This window comes from Phalacrocorax aristotelis, chromosome 1 (assembly GCF_949628215.1).
Source record: "Phalacrocorax aristotelis chromosome 1, bGulAri2.1, whole genome shotgun sequence".
NCBI classification, from domain to species: domain Eukaryota; kingdom Metazoa; phylum Chordata; class Aves; order Suliformes; family Phalacrocoracidae; genus Phalacrocorax; species Phalacrocorax aristotelis.
The window spans coordinates 84,836,990-84,854,413 of record NC_134276.1 but is presented as its reverse complement, the minus strand read 5'-3'; the positions used below and the strand labels follow the sequence as shown (position 1 = coordinate 84,854,413).

The following is a 17,424-nucleotide window of genomic DNA, read 5'->3' as shown; positions in this document are numbered from 1 at the left end:
CATAGGGCTCTGCTTCTTGGAAATGAGATGGGTTCCCCTTGGAGACTCCCAACCGCTGAGTGAGGGAAGTGTTTTACAGTTGTAAAGTTAGAGGTTTTTTTCAACCTAGACTCAATGCCTCAGACTGTACAGCACAATTTACCTCTTCCCTGAAATGCAACACAACACTTACAGGGAGAAACACACCTAGCTTTCCCAAAGAGCACCACATTTCCTTCTGGACATCAATAAATTATGTTGTTCCTACAGGTTGCCCCTTTCATGGCAGATATAATATTGTGTGTATCAGACCATGGGCCATGACTAACCATTGCTCTTGCTCTTCACCTTCAACCTCTGGCTTACATAGCAAAAGTGTAAGCACTGTAGGCATGATACTGGCCTGAGAATTTTCTAGATTTGCTATTATCTTCTCCTGAATGGGTCTACGGCAATAAGACATTTTTCTGCTGAGTTTTCCTCCTATTCAGCCTGCTACATGAGTAAACATAGGGCACAGGGGAGACAGGCCACTGCTGCTAGACTGATGGTCCAACAAAGCCTGAGTCAGATGTCTAGAGTCATCCCAAAGGATGACTGTGGCCATTAGGAGTATATTCACAATAAGTTCCCTCTATCATGCCAGCAGGAATCTAGACAACCCCAGACGGCCCATCAAATGAGTAAACACCTGAACCACTATATGAGGAGGTCCTCTATGTGCCTCATTAAGGTGGCTTATGAGGAGCAAAAGCCCCTCTCTCCTTGTTAAACCATCTAAACAGCCTGCCTAACACAGCATCAGATGGTGGTGGCAGGGCTGCAGGCAGCATTTAATCAGAACAGAAGAATGGGGCATCATATTTGCCCTTCTGTTGTCCAGCGTGGAGGCAGGGCAGGCCAGTGAGGGGCCATGGGCTGAGACTCAGGAAAGGTGTGGCAGGCCTTGGATGGACGGATATCAGCCATTTAAAAGTTAGGCATCTAGCCTACGCTGGTCATCTAGAGTTGGTCTGGATGGTGAGAGATGGGATGTTGCCTCTTATGCAAAGGGAGGTGTCCAAAATAGGAGGTAAGATGTGTACTGGATGCACCCTTCCAACTCTACAGACAGTGGAGAGAAGATGGCAGCTCGCTGAGGCTGGGTGCCTGATTTTTCAGGGCAACAGGTAGGAGAGAGACACCCACCCCTGGGCACTATGCTCAGCTGTGTTGCTGACCTTCAGGGCCAGTAGGCCATCCATTTCTGCCTGCTTTGGCTTGGTTTTAGGCCAGTCATAAAACACAGATAGAAACATTACTTTTTTTTTTGTGGCAAAATTCCTTGAACCCTTTGGACAAGAAGACTTGTTTAATGGGCAGGTGTCATAATCATTGTTCTCCGCCTCACAGTGCAGAGACTGGTGTCTAACCCACCTCCTGATAAAAATCAACTGCAGGGAGATGGTGGTGTGAACAGCAATAACACGCCGTCTGACTCCAGAGCTGGAAGTTCTGACACAAAGCCCAGGTCCATCCACTTCAAAGCAACATACTGGATGGACCTAAGGGACTGACTTGCCCCAAAAACACAGAGCAGCACTTGCAAAGAGATGTTCAGCATAAGGCAGGCATTTTACCATTAAGTGTAATTAACTCACATTAAGATAGATTAAATCCTTTATTTCAGAAGAATTCTATGATCAATTCTCTTTAACTCATATCCACTTATGGTAAAATAGTCAAACTAATCACAGAAATCATTTGAAGTAGCTACTTCCATAAACAAGCAATTAGGCACTTAAAAAATTAGTTTTGGATGTGATTTTAATATAAAATTAGCTATAGTTTTCATTTATAATCTTAGCATTAAGCAGAGTGCTATTCAGTCTCTGTCCTTAAAGGGTTTTACAATTGCAGTGATCAATTATTACAAAGTGCAAGGTAGACATATAAATACTCATCCATTCACCTAGCAGGGATGGACTTGCCAATGGCGGACTCTTTCCAAAGGGGACTTTTTAATCCCTTTTGTGGTATAACCTACACAGATGGCCTATCTGGGTGAGGACTCATGGGTTAAGTGTGAACCTGCATCCAGCTCCCCCACTTCCAAGGTGCTGAGCATTCAAGGTTGCCTGTGCAATTAAACTCAGGGCTTCCCAGGGAAAGTGTGACAGAGGAGAAATAAGTTGTAGGAGATCTGTAACTTGGACCCAGGTTAACTGCACTTGGAGTGCTTGAAGCGTGATTTGGAAATGAATAGCACCTCTCCTTCCAGGGGTCCTGCAGGATTCTGTGCCCACCTCCTGCATATCCCAGCACTCTTCTCATCCAGCTGCTTACAGCCCCAGCTGCAGGCAGGATGAATACGGGAAAAAACCCTGCCATATCTTTTGTGAAGAGAGGGGTTAGGGACAAGGTGGTTTTCCCAGAAGAGATGTGTGGACATGCAGCCGGTGCAGGGCCGCTGGCTTTGGGGGAGCAGTCTGGCTGCAGTATGTGCATGTGAGCTGTACAGCCCACGTCCAAGAAATGCTGTGTGCAAGGGAGGGCTGCAGCAAGAGCAGCTTGTCTGGCTCATTATACCCTGTGGAGATCAGCTAGCTGCAGGCCAGCTGAACTCTCTTGTGAGGGGTGTCTGTAGCTACCCAAGCTAAAATACATTTGACAGCCCAGCAACAACTTTTCTGTTCCTAAATAAATATCTATTTACACAACACTCAAATCAGCTATCTCCTTGAATGCATATTTTTCAGGCTTAAAGGATAGTATTGTGTATAAAGATGGTGTCATTTTAAAAAAATTAAAATGGAGTAAGGATGGTACAAATACCTCAGTAAAGGTGCAGAAATATTTCAGTTTTGAATCATGTCATCTAACTATTTCCTTGCATCCTTGAACTTCTGCCTTCTTCCTCTTGGAAAGGGCAATATAAGAAATCTCTAATGAGTTATTGTGAATGATACAGGCCCGTCACCTGCTGTGTTTTCTCAGGATGGAGAGGATAAGCTACCCCATTATCATTGTGGTGCCTAGCACTAACACTGAGCTACGCAGTTAACATTCAGGGGATTGCTTGCTGCTTATCTAAGCAGCACTGAACTTCTTGCCTTTAAAGAAGGCTGAAAGACAGCTTTTTCCCCCAACTGAGCACACACAGATGGTTTTCTGCTGTAAAAAAAGAATTGTATTTTGTCAGAAGAATGAGCAAGAAGGTATATAATTTCTGCCAAACCATGCATAACACTGCAATCTTTCTGTTTTTTAACTATAACATTCATTCCATATAAATCAAGCTAATTGGGAGAATTGGGATTACCCATATCAATAACAGAGTTCCTGGTTTATTGTTAGGTAAATAGAGGCTCTTTGAATTATGTTTTTGTTTGTTTAAAACAAAGAAAAATTCATTACCTTATATATTATTTGGTGGTTTCTTTTCAATAAAACAAATATTTGTGTTCAACAAATACTTCAATAAACAAATATTTGTGTTCAACAATACAACCCTTCCTTTCCACCATATGACATTTTTTCTTGCTTACAAGTATTGTTGTTATGCAGCAGAATCACGTCTTTGATTTTTCATATTTAAGCGTTTCCTAAAAGGCAATAGTTGGAAACACTGCAACAAAAATGCCCCTTGTAGGCAGAGCTGAAGACCGTTGAATCCTTTACCTGGTGTCAATATTAGAAAGTTCCTATAGTTTTTGATTCTTTGCAGCAATTTTCCAAACTTATATGAAATCATTTGAGAGCCAAACTGGACCAAATAATTCTAAACTAAAGCAAGAACTGCTGAGAGCTGTGATATACTCAGCATCTTCCTCTCCCACCACATTCAACGGGAGCAAAGGGAATTGATGAATCTCAGAAAATTCAAATTCCTGATGAAGAACATTGTTTCCTCTTATTTAATTTCTCCTGAGAAAACATGATGTAACTCAATATGTCCCTGTTAAATATTAGTTTCATATTTCACACCAACTCATCTAACAGCAGCTACATATTTTTAAAAACCCTCTGATCTGTAGTACTTCTGAGCCGGGACAAAAGCATAGCTGCACTGTAGTAAATAATAATACTTCCCGGGTGTGTAATGTGCAGCATCCTGACTCAGAGACCATTTTCCCCCACTCACACCCTGCAGCTGGTTGAACATGACACAACCGCCATGTGTCAGACAGGACAGAGCAGGCTGAACCCAAAAGGCCGTCTAGTTCAAGGTCAATTTCACAAGTTTCCAGTTTTGGGGGAGGTCTGTGTGGACCACAACTGGAAAATTCCTCAGCCTCCCAGGAGCCAGGCTTTTCAGGGACACTATCTTTCATAGCCCTGAAACGTGAAGTTTCCCAAACACTGTGGTCTGAGATGCCACCGCAACACTCCCAGTGCTGGTGGAGAGACCTGAGCCGAGAACTGGGGTGCAGACTCACCCCAGGGTCACAGCCAGGGGCTCTCCCCATTGAGGACCAAAAAGCTTTCCAGGAGCGGGCAGTACCCGAGCGCGCAGCTCTGGAGCCACCTGCCAGAGCAGGGGTTTTATCTTGGGCACTTTGAAAATTTATCAAACACATGAAACGCTGCAAACAATGCTCTGGGTTGAAAGAATTGGTGCTGTGGGTGTGCCAGCAAACACAGAGATAGCTCTAGATAAGGGATTAGACTGCTGCAGCAGTGTAAAGTACATTGTGTTTTTGAAACCAAGGTAATGAGACAAGGAGCGAGAAACAAAAAACCAGTTACAGCTACATATATTGCAATTACATGGTGGGATATTTCAGAAAACTTTCCTAAATCTTTCTTCCCTGACCTCAGCCACTGCACTGATTTTTTTCGTTATTTAATACAAGGATGAAATAGACACAATTCCAACTTCAGATTTGCTCTTCCTATGGTATTAAAAAATGAGTGCAAGTTTGTGAAATACATTCCAAAATACTTTTTACAAGGAATCAAAGGAATCAATTTTTTCAATGGATTTTTTTTTCACAGAACCGCCTAATTGTCTTAAGGATATTAAATGGGGAGTCAGGGATCCGAATAAAATGAAGAATGTTAATGAAAATTTACATCTCATCTGAAAAGGCTTGGTCTAAGTTGTTAGAAATTAGGAGAAGTTGAGGGTATCTTAGGTTCTGACGACAGGATTACATTTTGCATGGAACTCCCCTTATTTTTTTGCCTATCAGCTCTTAATACAAAGAGAAAAGGAATACTAGAAAATTAAGCAATGGTAAGGCTGTGACACATGCGGTCACCTACAGCTGCATTTGTGCAAGGCACTTTCCAGATCAGAGCCAAACCCATCTTTCCTGTCCTCAGAAGAGTTGCTAGCTCTGTTAGGAAGAAAAGGGTAAAATCAATAGCACTTATTTAATTCCACGGTGCTGTATCTTCATAACTCTCCTGTGTTCAAAACAGCACCTTCCTCAAGGAGGCAGGGTCTGTATTCAGCTTAGCCCTCAGGGAGCTATAGCAATGCTCTTTTTCTTCTATTTTTTATTTTCTCACATCATAGCTCTGTTTTCCCCTTTCCCTCAGAAACAAAAAATCAGAAACTGTCAGAGACTCATGTAGAACAACAGTAATTTGCTGTTTGTTACCGAACAGGAGGGCACATCATGTAGCACAGGTGGTGTGGCTACTGTTGAAGTATGTAATTCCTGCTTGTCTTCAATTAAATTCTTACAAGGCTGAAGAAAATATTTAGTAAATATCTCAGGCCAGATAAATTTTTCTGATTATGGAATGTCACAAACAGCTCAAAACTCAACAAAGCTCTTTGAAATGGTCACAGACTGGGATTATGGTACTGTATGTGGCTTCACGTTAAAAATCAGGGCAAGTGCCATCCTGCTGAAAATTTTAATAAATGAGGACTGAGATAGCCCAGTAAATTGAAATTAATGCCATAGCTACATAGTCAGATAAGCAAGGGAATTGACTCAGCTGTAAAATAACCCTATTATATTAGTTTTCAAGTGATTGGGGTGTGGGGACACTCATGCCTGCAGGAGGGGATGACACAGGTGATGATGCCCAGGGATTGTGGGTGGACAGGTTAGGACTGCCCTTAGTAGCACATCAGTACAGTGGTGTGGCCACATCCTGAGCTCTCGCACCTGTATGTTGAACATCACCCAGAGGGCACTGCTCTCAAAGGCGAAATCATTTAAATTTTTCAGAGCTCTGCCTTTGGCATCACAGCCTTTTTGCAGTCCCTGGAATCAGCAGCTCCCACTAGTATCCCTGGGCAGCCACAGATGCAGGGCTGAGGGTTTTTACACTGCACACATGACTTCTGTATTCACAGAGCAAGACCAACAGGGTTTTACTACCTTTCATTTTTCTTTTGCCGTGGTAAGGAAAGGGATCATCATCAAACAGGATGAGGGCTATTAAAAACTCGATATTCTACTACAGCGATTGGTTTATGGCCCCATTTTGCAGCAGCTTTCTTCATCAGGTGTGCGGCTTCATTGCCTGTCCTATAGCTCACACACTTCAAGATTTTGTTATCTGCAGGGCACTGTGCTCCTGTTTCCAGATTAGCTAGTACCTGGCACAGGAACTGCTCTGGACTGAACATTACAAAAGACCTGATTCTCCAACCTGTGAGCCAGTTTTGGTACTCTGTCTCCAAAGATTTCTGTGAAGATAGAAGGAAAAAACCTGTGGGCTGGAGATCAGACCTTGCATTGCTGATGGTTTTACTGAACAACTAGGGTGTTTTACAAAGAATTGCTACATGAAAAATAGCTCTGCTTTGTTTTCTGTTAATTGACTGCCTTTAGCCAAACCTGACTAAAATTTTGTGGTACCCCTTAGGTGGTGAAACATTCACTATCTCACATCTTGAAGACAGGAAGAACAAAATAATAACACTTGGAAAATGTCCTGCTGTCTCCTTCACAACATGGCAAAAGCTCACACATTTGAAAAGTGTAAACATAGTCCAACTCACATTTATTCATGTTACTGCTTTCACATTGATGTGGTGCAAGATACTGCTCATTTCAGGTGGGGCCACTGACATGCCCCAGTAAACTCTTGATATCTTTTATACCATGACTTAATACTGTACTCAGAACATTAATAAATACTTGAAAAGTCTGTAAATGGCCTACACTGAACTCATTTGTGAAAGTATCTACCTTATTTAAATGGATTTATTTTGGTGTCAAAATACATTATACTGTGAACTGCTGGATGCAACTGTTCTGACAAATTTTGTGCACCTGGTATGGTCTTTGTTACTGCTGTAAGTCTGCCTGGGTTCGGGATTGCGCAAAAAGCGATGAAGAGCCTGCAGAGCCAAACTAGATTTGATCTTAAGTGCTCACTTTGCTCTCAGTGAAAGCAGCAGATCTTGAAGCAATGCAGTGCTTCCCAAGGATGTCCTGTGGGCTGGTGCTCAATGATCTGCTGCTCTGAACATGCCTCAGCCCAGGATGAAATGTCGGATGCTTCAAGCTCCTCTGAGTTCTCCGAGCACATCAGACTTCCTTGCACACATGTGTGCATGCATGTGTGCGTGCATGCACTACTCACCACCCCCATGGAGGAAAACCAAGCAGCCGCACTGGTTACGTGATGCGGCAGTCCCTGACTGTGCCCTTTAGACACAGCCTTCATGGCAGACGTGGTTGCCATTGATAAGGCTGAAGGTGGCCAGGGAATGGTTGGTGCTTTTGAGGGAGGTCATTCGTGTGGTGCTCCTGGCCATGCTCTGGGACCGGATGAGGAGGCGAGCTCTGCAGCAGAACAGCTGGTTGTTGAATTGTTTCCGAAAGCTCTTGCTGAGCAAGTAGAGAGCAAACGGGTTGACACAAGAGTTAGTAAATGCCAAGATCCGAGCGCAGATACTGGCAACGAAATGCAGCACTGATGTGTCCACCTCTGAGTAGTGGTAGGACCGGTATAAATAGATGATGTGAGTGGGAAGCCAGCAAAAGGCAAAGAGGCACACGAAGACCAGTACTGTCCTGGCTAGGCGCTTACGGGATTCAATCTGGAAGAAGAAAGCGAAATGTAGGTTAGCAGCTATTCCTGGCTCAGACCAGTAGCTAACTATTTTTCCTGATGCTGCAGCTTTGGGGCTAGCTGTGACACACGGCGTGGCCAGAGCAGGGCAACCTGGACCTCAGGCAGACACACAGTCAAGAACCCTCCTTGTCTTTCCTCAACCCCCTTCCCCTAAAAACAAATAATTCTGAAAATTCATTACATAAGGAGGTAGTCTTTCTTTTCCTGTTAAGAGATAAAACTCCAATGGCTTGTCACTTCGTAAAATCCCAGCTCAGGCAACAAAAGTGTGGACACCTGCATTAGTTATCCACACACAATATATATGATCTTACGTAATTGATATATATCAACTTATTATTATTACTATCATTATTATTATTATTAAATGTCGGGTAGGGGTCTGGGATATTTCACAGAGCCCAGAGGTAATACTTTCTGCCTTGGGGCCATGTGGTATATGTACACAAAAGTGCTGCCAACAGCTTTCAGCCCTTAGAGACCAAGTACAGCACTCAGAGGCTGAAGGAGCCAGAGAAACCCAGAGAGGAAATTCTGTACTTTGAGAAACACCGAGTCAGCAGCAAGGTGGACCCTTCATTTGAAAGAGCTGGGGCCATGAGGAGAAGGCAGTAGGTGGTGAACAGGCGGTTGACCACCTCTCTTAGCATAATCTGAGCTTTGTCAGGGAAAGGTGGTTTTACAATGTCAGCTAGCATACCGTATAACCTTCATGCAGGCAAGCCACACTTTGGTTTTATGTACATGTACAGGCTTGGAGTCAACCCAAAGATATTGATTAACCAAGGGGAGCACTGTACCTTGTCTTTTGTCCACCAATGCTGCATGCTAAGGTAACTATGCCTCAGAAAAACACATCTTTCTTCCTAATGGAGACAAAAGCCTTGACAGACGTCGCCCAAAAGGAGAGGAGAGACAGAGTTGCCCAGAAAGACCTGCTGAAATACCCTGAGAGAGGCTGTACAGCCAAAAGTTTGCAGGCACATAAAGCATAACACCACTGACTTTCCAGGGCTTCATAATGCTCTCCTTTCTGGAAACTCCTGCACCTCTTCCCAGGTACTCCTAGGGAATTTGTTGCCACCCACTCGCTGTATCTAAGTATGACCGGAATGGCCTGAAACTTTTCCTGACTCTGCTGCCCTTGCTCTTGCCCCACTGCGGTTGTGGTGCTTGACCAGGCTGCCAGGACACTTCCCCATCCTCACTCCCTTCTGAGCTGCACAGGCAAATTGAAACTGAGCAGCTTACACAGGCTGATCTTTTCTCAGGACAGCTGGAAGCAAGGAGTAGGCAGGAAAGACCCAACAAGCCCATTTTGACTGTATTTTTTGCCCCTTTAACGGCACTGACTGAAAATCAGCCATTTTGCTTAGGAGGGATTGACATGTACCAGATGATAATGTCTCCAGAGAGCGGGCTGAAAATTAAATCCTTTGAGAAAGGGTTCTCCTTGGCTAAACCATATATTCTTTTAAATGTATCCTTAATTTGATATAGGGCTATTGAGGCCACATCTGCAGTATAAAGAAAGGAAGCAACACAATAAAGAAATCGATAGCAGTTATCTCAGATGGAGACCTATAGCTGCTGAATGACTGCAGGACGGGAATGATGGACTGACGGTGCTAGACTGCAGCCTGGCCTTTTGCTTTTTTTAGAGTTTCCTCCCCAAAACCAAAGGGGGAAAGGGCTGCTTTTACTACTCACTTTATTGTCACTAATCAAAACAGTCATCGAATCAGCAGAAAAACGGCCTGGAGGGGAGAAAGATTTACGCACATTCAGAAGGGGAAAAGGGTAAGAATTTCAGGGATCACACATCATTTAACAGGCAGAAAACACAGCTTTCCAGCCCTGCTGTTTCACCTTAGCACCTGAAGGCTATGTGAGACGATTGCATTAGGTCAGCCTAAGGTGCAGATGTCAGCTGGGTACAATTATATGGACATTTGTTCAGCTGAAGAATGGCCTTTGTCAGTTTAGCTAAGGTTGGAGCACACCTCAGCGGAAAGGAAGAGGTAAGGTAAATAAGGTAAATATGTCAAGGTAAATAAGTTGTTTAGAAACAAATTATCCTGCTGTTGCTTTCTTACTTGGGAAGTCTAAGGCTCAGATGTATTCAAATTTAAGCAGTGACCCAAAACACCCAGTTGCTCATTCAGGATTTGGATTTCCCCTTGGAGATCACTCCTTTTCAATCCAGTTGCTTACGACAGGACCAGTCAAGAGGAACAGTCTCCAGTTGAAAGGCTGGAGTTCGGTAGGCCAAATCATGGCTAAATCTTCTCACTTGGGTCAGGACTTGTACATTTTCAGCCACACATTTTCAACCAAAGCATGAAACTCACTTGAAATACATGGGTCCCAGCTGAGCCAGCCCAACCGTGAGCTCTGTGGTGGGACAGTTTGGGGAGTTTCATAAAAACCCCCATGCACAAGTGACAGTAACAGAAGTAACTCTGCTTTCAAGGGTAAAAAGGGAAGGTTAAAAGACTGTATTATTCTGGAGCAAATGGCCTACTTATATAAATCAAAGACTGTCTTAAGCTGAAACCTGAGGCTATCAGCTATTGGACCAGAAGATTGACCAGTCTGGCTTATTAGAGGTCAAATAACAGCTGGATAGGTTACTCTGTCCAACACCACTCTCCTCCAGAGACACTAGAAAAAGAGGCATTTCTGAAGGACAATTTTAATGGCCAAAGGGTTTAAGGGAAGAAGCCAGGACTATTCTCTTCTTCTGAGATTTCACATGGCAAAGATCACACCGTCTACAAGGCACGTAACTTCAGCACATCTGTGGGGATGCCACACTGTCCTGCTTGATCCTCTTTCCTGGGGACCCTGCACCCACCATCATCCTCCTCTGGTCTCCACTCCCCCTCTTTTTGGCCTGTACCGGTTTCTCAACATGGCACAACACCAGCAGACAAGGGCTGGAGCTATGGTGATCGCAGGAGGCATCACCAGTGTTGCAGAGCAGCTGTGTGTCTCCTGCCTTGACCGACTGGTGCTCCTGGCCCTGGGGCGGCCTTGCAGAAGGAGTTTCCCCCACCTCCACTCACCCACTGCTGCCAGCCATTTGATTTCAGTCCTGAGGACCAAATACAGAGCCAGCATTTCTTTCTCTGTGAAGAGGGACTGTTTTGTGAAGCAAGGCTTTATCCAAGGTCCTCTCTCTGACAAAGCAACCTCGAGAAGTTTTGATTTTCTGCTGTGTCACTCCTCAGCTTCAGTCTCCAAACACCGTCCCTAGCTCTGCCTCTTTCCCTGCATCCTAGTCAATATCCTTCCAGGCTTTGGCATGGGTTTCCTGCTGTGTTTGCCATGGTAACCACCCTGCCAAAGTCTCTGAACTTAGGAACACAAGAAGATGCTTTAACTGTTTAGCGCTGTGCCATGGCTTGTTTCAACCATTTTTTTGACTTTACCTACCTAATTAATTAAAATTAGCACAACAGACACAGCCTGACCCAGTGTATATTTCCCTGAATGTGCAGTCTTTACTCCCAGATTCACAGGGAGTGTGGATTTTTGAAGAAAGTCGTGTCTCTACCTGTTTTCTCACGTGCACATTTCCTTCCACAGGGATGTTGTATGCGCTCCGGATCAAATTCTTAGCAATGAAATAATAATATACTGAAATGACAGACAGGGGAATGATATAAAAGATCAGAAATGATGCCATTGAGTGAATTTTGGGATGCAGCCCATCAGAATGTGGGTAAGGAGCACAGCTGATGAAGGTTTTATTAGTCCCTTTGTCATGGAAAGGGTGCAGATCTGAAAACACTGCTTCAGGGATGGCAAGCAACATGGATACAATCCAGATTATAGCAGCTCTCATGCAAATCTTCATCAGTGCATGGGATGCTTGGATCTCCATTGGCCTTACTATAGCTTTATACCTGAAAAAAAAAAGAAAAAAAGAAAGAAATAATTTATTGACCTCAATACTCAGGCATTATATTCTTGCTCGTCCCTTCCATTTAGAAAAAACCCCAAACAAAATCCTTCTTTACTCAGGAATGTAATTTTTTTTTCTGGTGTTTTAAATTTTGATGTTTTCAAAAGGTTTCTCATTTTAAACCAGAGCCACATGTCATGGATCCATTTTTTCCTGTGTATTGATTCTGAGTTCATTTAATTTGCGATCGACCCAACAAAGCATGGTGCAGTCTGACATTAATATATGTGTCCAAATAGCATTAAGATAGGAAGTGCAATCATAGACTTCTCTTCAAAAGCATACAGCAGTTTATACCCCTTCACAGAACAGTGTTGAAGGGAACTGGGCTGAGATTTTGCCACACATTTAATTTTGAGCTGTGAGTACACTGGCCTCCTGCAAGTCAAATCCTATGTTTTCTCAAGCTACAAAGACCATGTTGCCCATTTTAATTGCTGTTTGGTGATGTAGCTGGCAATTAAGAGTTGTCCATAACTCAATGCACCCAGGTGAAGTAGCCAGAGCTGCTAGCTGACTTTCTTGAACAAAACAAAAAAATGTTATTGCTCGCTGTGCTAGATATATAGGAGACTTATTTTGATTTGCAATTTTGTCTTTCATTATTTCAGTCTTTCAGAAAATTATACTTTAGAATCCAAGAAAATGAAAGAAGCAAGCTTATTTGAACCTGGTGTGTGTAATGAGAGGACTGGAAAATAGAAGAGCTTCATATCTGCTGGAGTCCTGCTCTGGCAGGGGTGTACAGACCAAGTAAATGACAATTCACATATGTGTTTAAGGAACACAGTACATGAAAAATGATAATTAGAGAGGAATACCTATAGGTTTTCTAAGTTATTATTTAGGGTCTTTATCATAACAATTACAATCTGTTGGATGTTTTCTCCAGGACCTACCTCACACTGCCTAAGGCACATTTGGTCCCTTGGTCACTGTCATCGCTCTGGGGATTGATGGATGCCTGGGCTCTAAGCTGTCCCAGCCCACTTTTGGCGTGGCAGGGTACTTCCCCCATTTCCATGTGGCTGCTTCAGGGTCCGTTTCTAATCTCCTACCAAGACCCCAGCTCTTTCAGCCAGCTGAATGACACTGGGGCAGGAGCAGAGGTAGCAAGAATAACGTCCTGCCTGAGACCAGGCAGCGTGTAGCAGGGTCCACCTGCCTGGCAGCCCAAACCAGGGACGCTTCATGTACATGACCGATTCCCTACAGAGTGTAGCCTGTGCTATCCTAAAGCGTAGCATTTCAGAGAGGACTCTATCAGTACTGCACTGTTTTAACTGGGTAGTTGCCTTATTTGCAGGATAAGCACGCATTCAACTTCCAGTTATAAGCAATAACCCCTTCAGCATACCTACCCTTTCCTTCCATGTATGTATATATGTATACGTGTGTGTACATCTGTCTGTATTTTATATATATACACATATATTTATATGCATATATTTTATACATATGCATGTATTTACATGTATGCATAAGTACATACTTATTTTTACATTTATTTCTATTTATTTATATAAAGACTGTATCTGGACACCTTGTAATTTGCAGGTGTTTCTTCATAGCGTCCCTCAGGTGTCCTGTGTAGATGATGTTTTCTTTAATGGACTGCAAGCACCTTGCTCGATAGTCTTCTTTTTAACCACTTAGTTTCCAAGCTCTCTAGCTCCCCTTTATTCCCACTGTGCAGCTGCAGCAGGCAGACACAGTAGTTTTCAGACTTGCTTGGCACCTCTTTAACTTGCACTCTGAAGCTGGGGATTAAGTGGTGTCATACTACAAAGCACAGTCTTCCAGAGCAAGATCATCATCTCAGGTGAAGAAAATCACAGCACTTAAATACGATGTTATGACTACTGCAGTAATAAAAGAGAAGAGCTAGGCAGATTACTAAAACAATGTAGCTAAAATAGCTCAATTTATGGTCTGATTCACCAGTTACAGATTATTGACAGAAACACCATCTATCTGAACATCTTCAGTAAACCCTAGGGAAGGTAAATGCAAAAGGAAATTAACTATATATCAAGGTATTAATAAATTTAGTTATTTCAAAGGTATTTCAACAGGTGCTTATTGTATGCTTATCAACATGGCATGTTAGCATAATTATTCCAGGGATTCTCTTACATAATATAACCAGCTGAGATAATATTTTCCAGTATTAATTTCCAGTAACATGAATGAATTGAAGAATACAGAGAGAGATTCTATTTTACTTTTATTAAAACTAATAGAGGAGGGAGAGTCATAAAGTGAATACATTTTAAGTTATCAGTACCTCTTAATTAGACACGGCATTCCAAACAATGTAATTTTGAAAGAACATAACTACAAATGGCTAGGAATGCTGGCACTGATTATGAGGCATTCAGTTTATTTTTTAAAGCCTACTGCAGCAGATATAAAAGAAGATCTGAGAGATGGCTTGCTTGCAAGGGGCTCAGTGTAGACCCAAATCATGAGGCTGAAAGCACAAAAGATAAAACAGGAAAAACAAAGCTAGAAAATAGGTTTTGAACATGTAAATTCTCAGATGTGGGAACACAGGTATACGTTTTCTTAAGACCCTGACAATTGCATCAAATTATTTTGCTGACTATCTGCATGACTTCTTTGATGGCAGGCTAACTTATTCAGAAATCTCCAGTAATCTATGTTACCCTCTGAGTATTCATGCTTAATTGATTAGTACTGGTCTGGTGTGAGTCTCCATTTCCAGTCACCTTGATGATGCATTGATGGGTCTCTCCTCAGCTTGCATCTCAGCAGCTCTACTCTCCCACGCCAGCTTGGGTTCTGGACAGCAGCTGCAGCGGCTGCTCTGTGTAAGGGTATGGGGGAGGCGAGGGGCATGCACGAGTGATCAGACCCCCAGGCTGGGGCTTGGGCTGGGAGACCACTGGCAGGTGTGCCTGTGGTCGGCACTCAGTGGGTGAAAAAGCTGCACATCCTGGTTGGTTTCTGAGTGGGGCTCAGAAACCCCTTCACTTTACTTTTCCACACCACTTTCCTCAGAGGGTTGACCCTGGACTTTGTAATTTATTTGACATTTTGAAGAACTTCAGCAAGGTAGACTGGATTTGAGCAGCAGCTGGTCCTGTTTTTCAGCATCTGTATTTCCAGTTTGTATGTCAAATATTATTTCAAGCTTTCCACATCTTTGTCCTCTGTAACTTCTTTTTCAATGAGTTAGCTTGAGGCACGTAACTTTCCCGTATTTAACATCCAGCGTTTGAATAATCCAATCCACTCTGAAGGGGACATTGATGAACATGCCTATATACCTCAGTGGAGCCACAGACTGAGGTGACCAGCTGCGTGAGACCTCACGCAAAGGTCTTACAACAGCATTATTTATAACCCATGCAGTAACACAGGCCCTGAGAGTACATGTCACATTGTATACTCAGCTTGTCTGCAGTAGATCCAGATATGGATTTATCACCCCTGCTTGCTCTCACATGTAGTCTCTAATTATTGTTTGATATCACCTTTTTTTTCAGCTGAACTCCTTTCCCGACCCACTTTTAAAGAAATTTTTAAAAAAGATTAAAAAACAGAGGTATGATTCATGTCCTACAACAAAGGCCAAAACTTGAAAAGAAAAATATGTCTTGTAAAGATTGAGTTGAATAAAAAAATGACACTGTCAAGAATTTGTGTCAACTCCAATCTCCCTCCAGTTGTCAAGCAGCCGAGATGAAAATGACTGGGTTGCCGATCTGACAGGAAATATGAAAGAGATGCTGACCTTTACTGCTGCTCAGTCTTTGAACTTCTTTGTTCCCACTGTGCTTGTGAAGCAGCAACCTGCCTTGTGCACAGCAGCTACCAATGACCTTCTGGCCAGGATGGATGCCAGCGATCTGTGTGTCTCAGTGTCCCGTTCAAAGAAGCCCGCACAAAGAAATTACACATGGGGGTATCTTAAGTGCACTTTTAATATAATCACAGTTCATGAGGCACTGTGAGAATTCACCCCATAGGGCAATCCTCCCCTCCACTGGCCATGGTGGTTCTGGTGCTGCCCATCTTCTCCAGGCCAGTCTCCAGGCCTCCAAGAGGAGCCTGGTGAAATAGTTGCTTCAACCCAGAAAGCCAGAATTTAGTAACATATAATACATGATCACTTCTTAACCTAATCACCAAAATTCACTGGGAATTGGTAGGAACCCACAGAGTGTGTGCCTCTCCAGTGAATCCTGGAAAATGTGTTGTATACATCTCTTAGAATCTCTATCATGCTCATTGAATAATTCTCACAATCAAAACTACTGAAATGACCATAAACCACTAGAATGTGACACACACAAGTTTTTCCTGTGGTAAATACTTTTCCCACTGATGTTAATATGCCAGGGAAATGGGAAAACTCTGTCATTATCCTTGCGTCAATAATAATGTAACTAACGATAACATGCATTCTAAAACTTTGACTATGCAAACATTGGTTAATACTCTACACCTAGCCCCAAAGCCACAACTTCAAATACAAACACAGAAGTAGCTTTATAATGAAAAAGACAGTTACAGACATACTCTCGAAAGACAGAGGTCAAAATAAGGCCCCACATGGATGTCAAAGTTTCCTAGAAGCAGTTTCTCTGCTGGTGCAAAATATTTTAGCCACCTTTGTTCTCCTCAGCTGAGCCAGGAAAATGCATACCAGCTGAAGTATAAACAGACTTTGCCCTCAAAGCCATAATACCTATAGGTTTCTAAGCATAGAGATATGAAGGGTGACAATTTTGCCCTCACAATGGGGAAGGAAGGACCTTATCCTTATTGCGGCAGCTCAGTACATTGCTCATGTTCTTTTCCTGTGACCTTCATCCACTTACTTGTGCCTGCTACAACAGCCACAAAAAATTAAATGAAAACAACTGAAGCATGGGAGGAAAATCAGGTGTTTCCCTTGGCTTTTAAATTAATTTAGCGCCACATGTCTCACTGTGTGGTTTTTGGTTCTTTAGGGAGGTAGCTTTATGCAATGTGTGGAAGCCGGTGCTGTAGGCAGCCTTATCTTGCTTTCCTCATTTATGATTGTTTTGTATTAATTACTTTTGCCCTTCCCTTAAGTCAGCAATTAAAGCTAATAGAGATGGCCCATACAACAGCCCTCATTGTATATCTGGTAGGTATGAGGTGTGAAAAAAGAGACAAGCTTTGTTAAGACCTTTTGCAGTGTCTTTACAAGTGGTACATCAGTAGATCTTAATTTCAGCCAAAATAATTTGTGTCCTCTGTAATAACTGCGGTTGCTGCCAGTGGCAATGGGAGAGAAACATCTCTCCCTCATGGCAGTGAAGGCAGCTGGTCGCACAGGTAGGTGGCTGTCAGAGATGTTCCTGGTGATCAAATATGACAGCAAGTATTGTATAGCAGCTATGTGCTAGCCACTACATCCATCTCATCTGTTGAATTTGACATAATAA

At 42.9% G+C, this 17,424-nt stretch overlaps 1 protein-coding gene across 1 annotated transcript in view; it reads right to left on the bottom strand.

Annotated features, from left to right (window-relative positions):
• Positions 1 to 2,230: 2,230 nt before the first annotated feature.
• GRPR (gastrin releasing peptide receptor) overlaps positions 2,231 to 17,424 on the bottom strand; it is a 28,870-nt gene continuing 13,676 nt past the window's right edge. Inside the window, exons 2-3 of the mRNA XM_075096118.1 lie at positions 11,570 to 11,921; positions 2,231 to 7,975 (exon numbers count right to left, since the gene is read on the bottom strand). Of these exons, the coding sequence (XP_074952219.1) occupies positions 7,583 to 7,975; positions 11,570 to 11,921 (745 nt within the window). The 3' untranslated portion in view covers positions 2,231 to 7,582. The remainder of the gene's footprint in view (positions 7,976 to 11,569; positions 11,922 to 17,424) is intronic.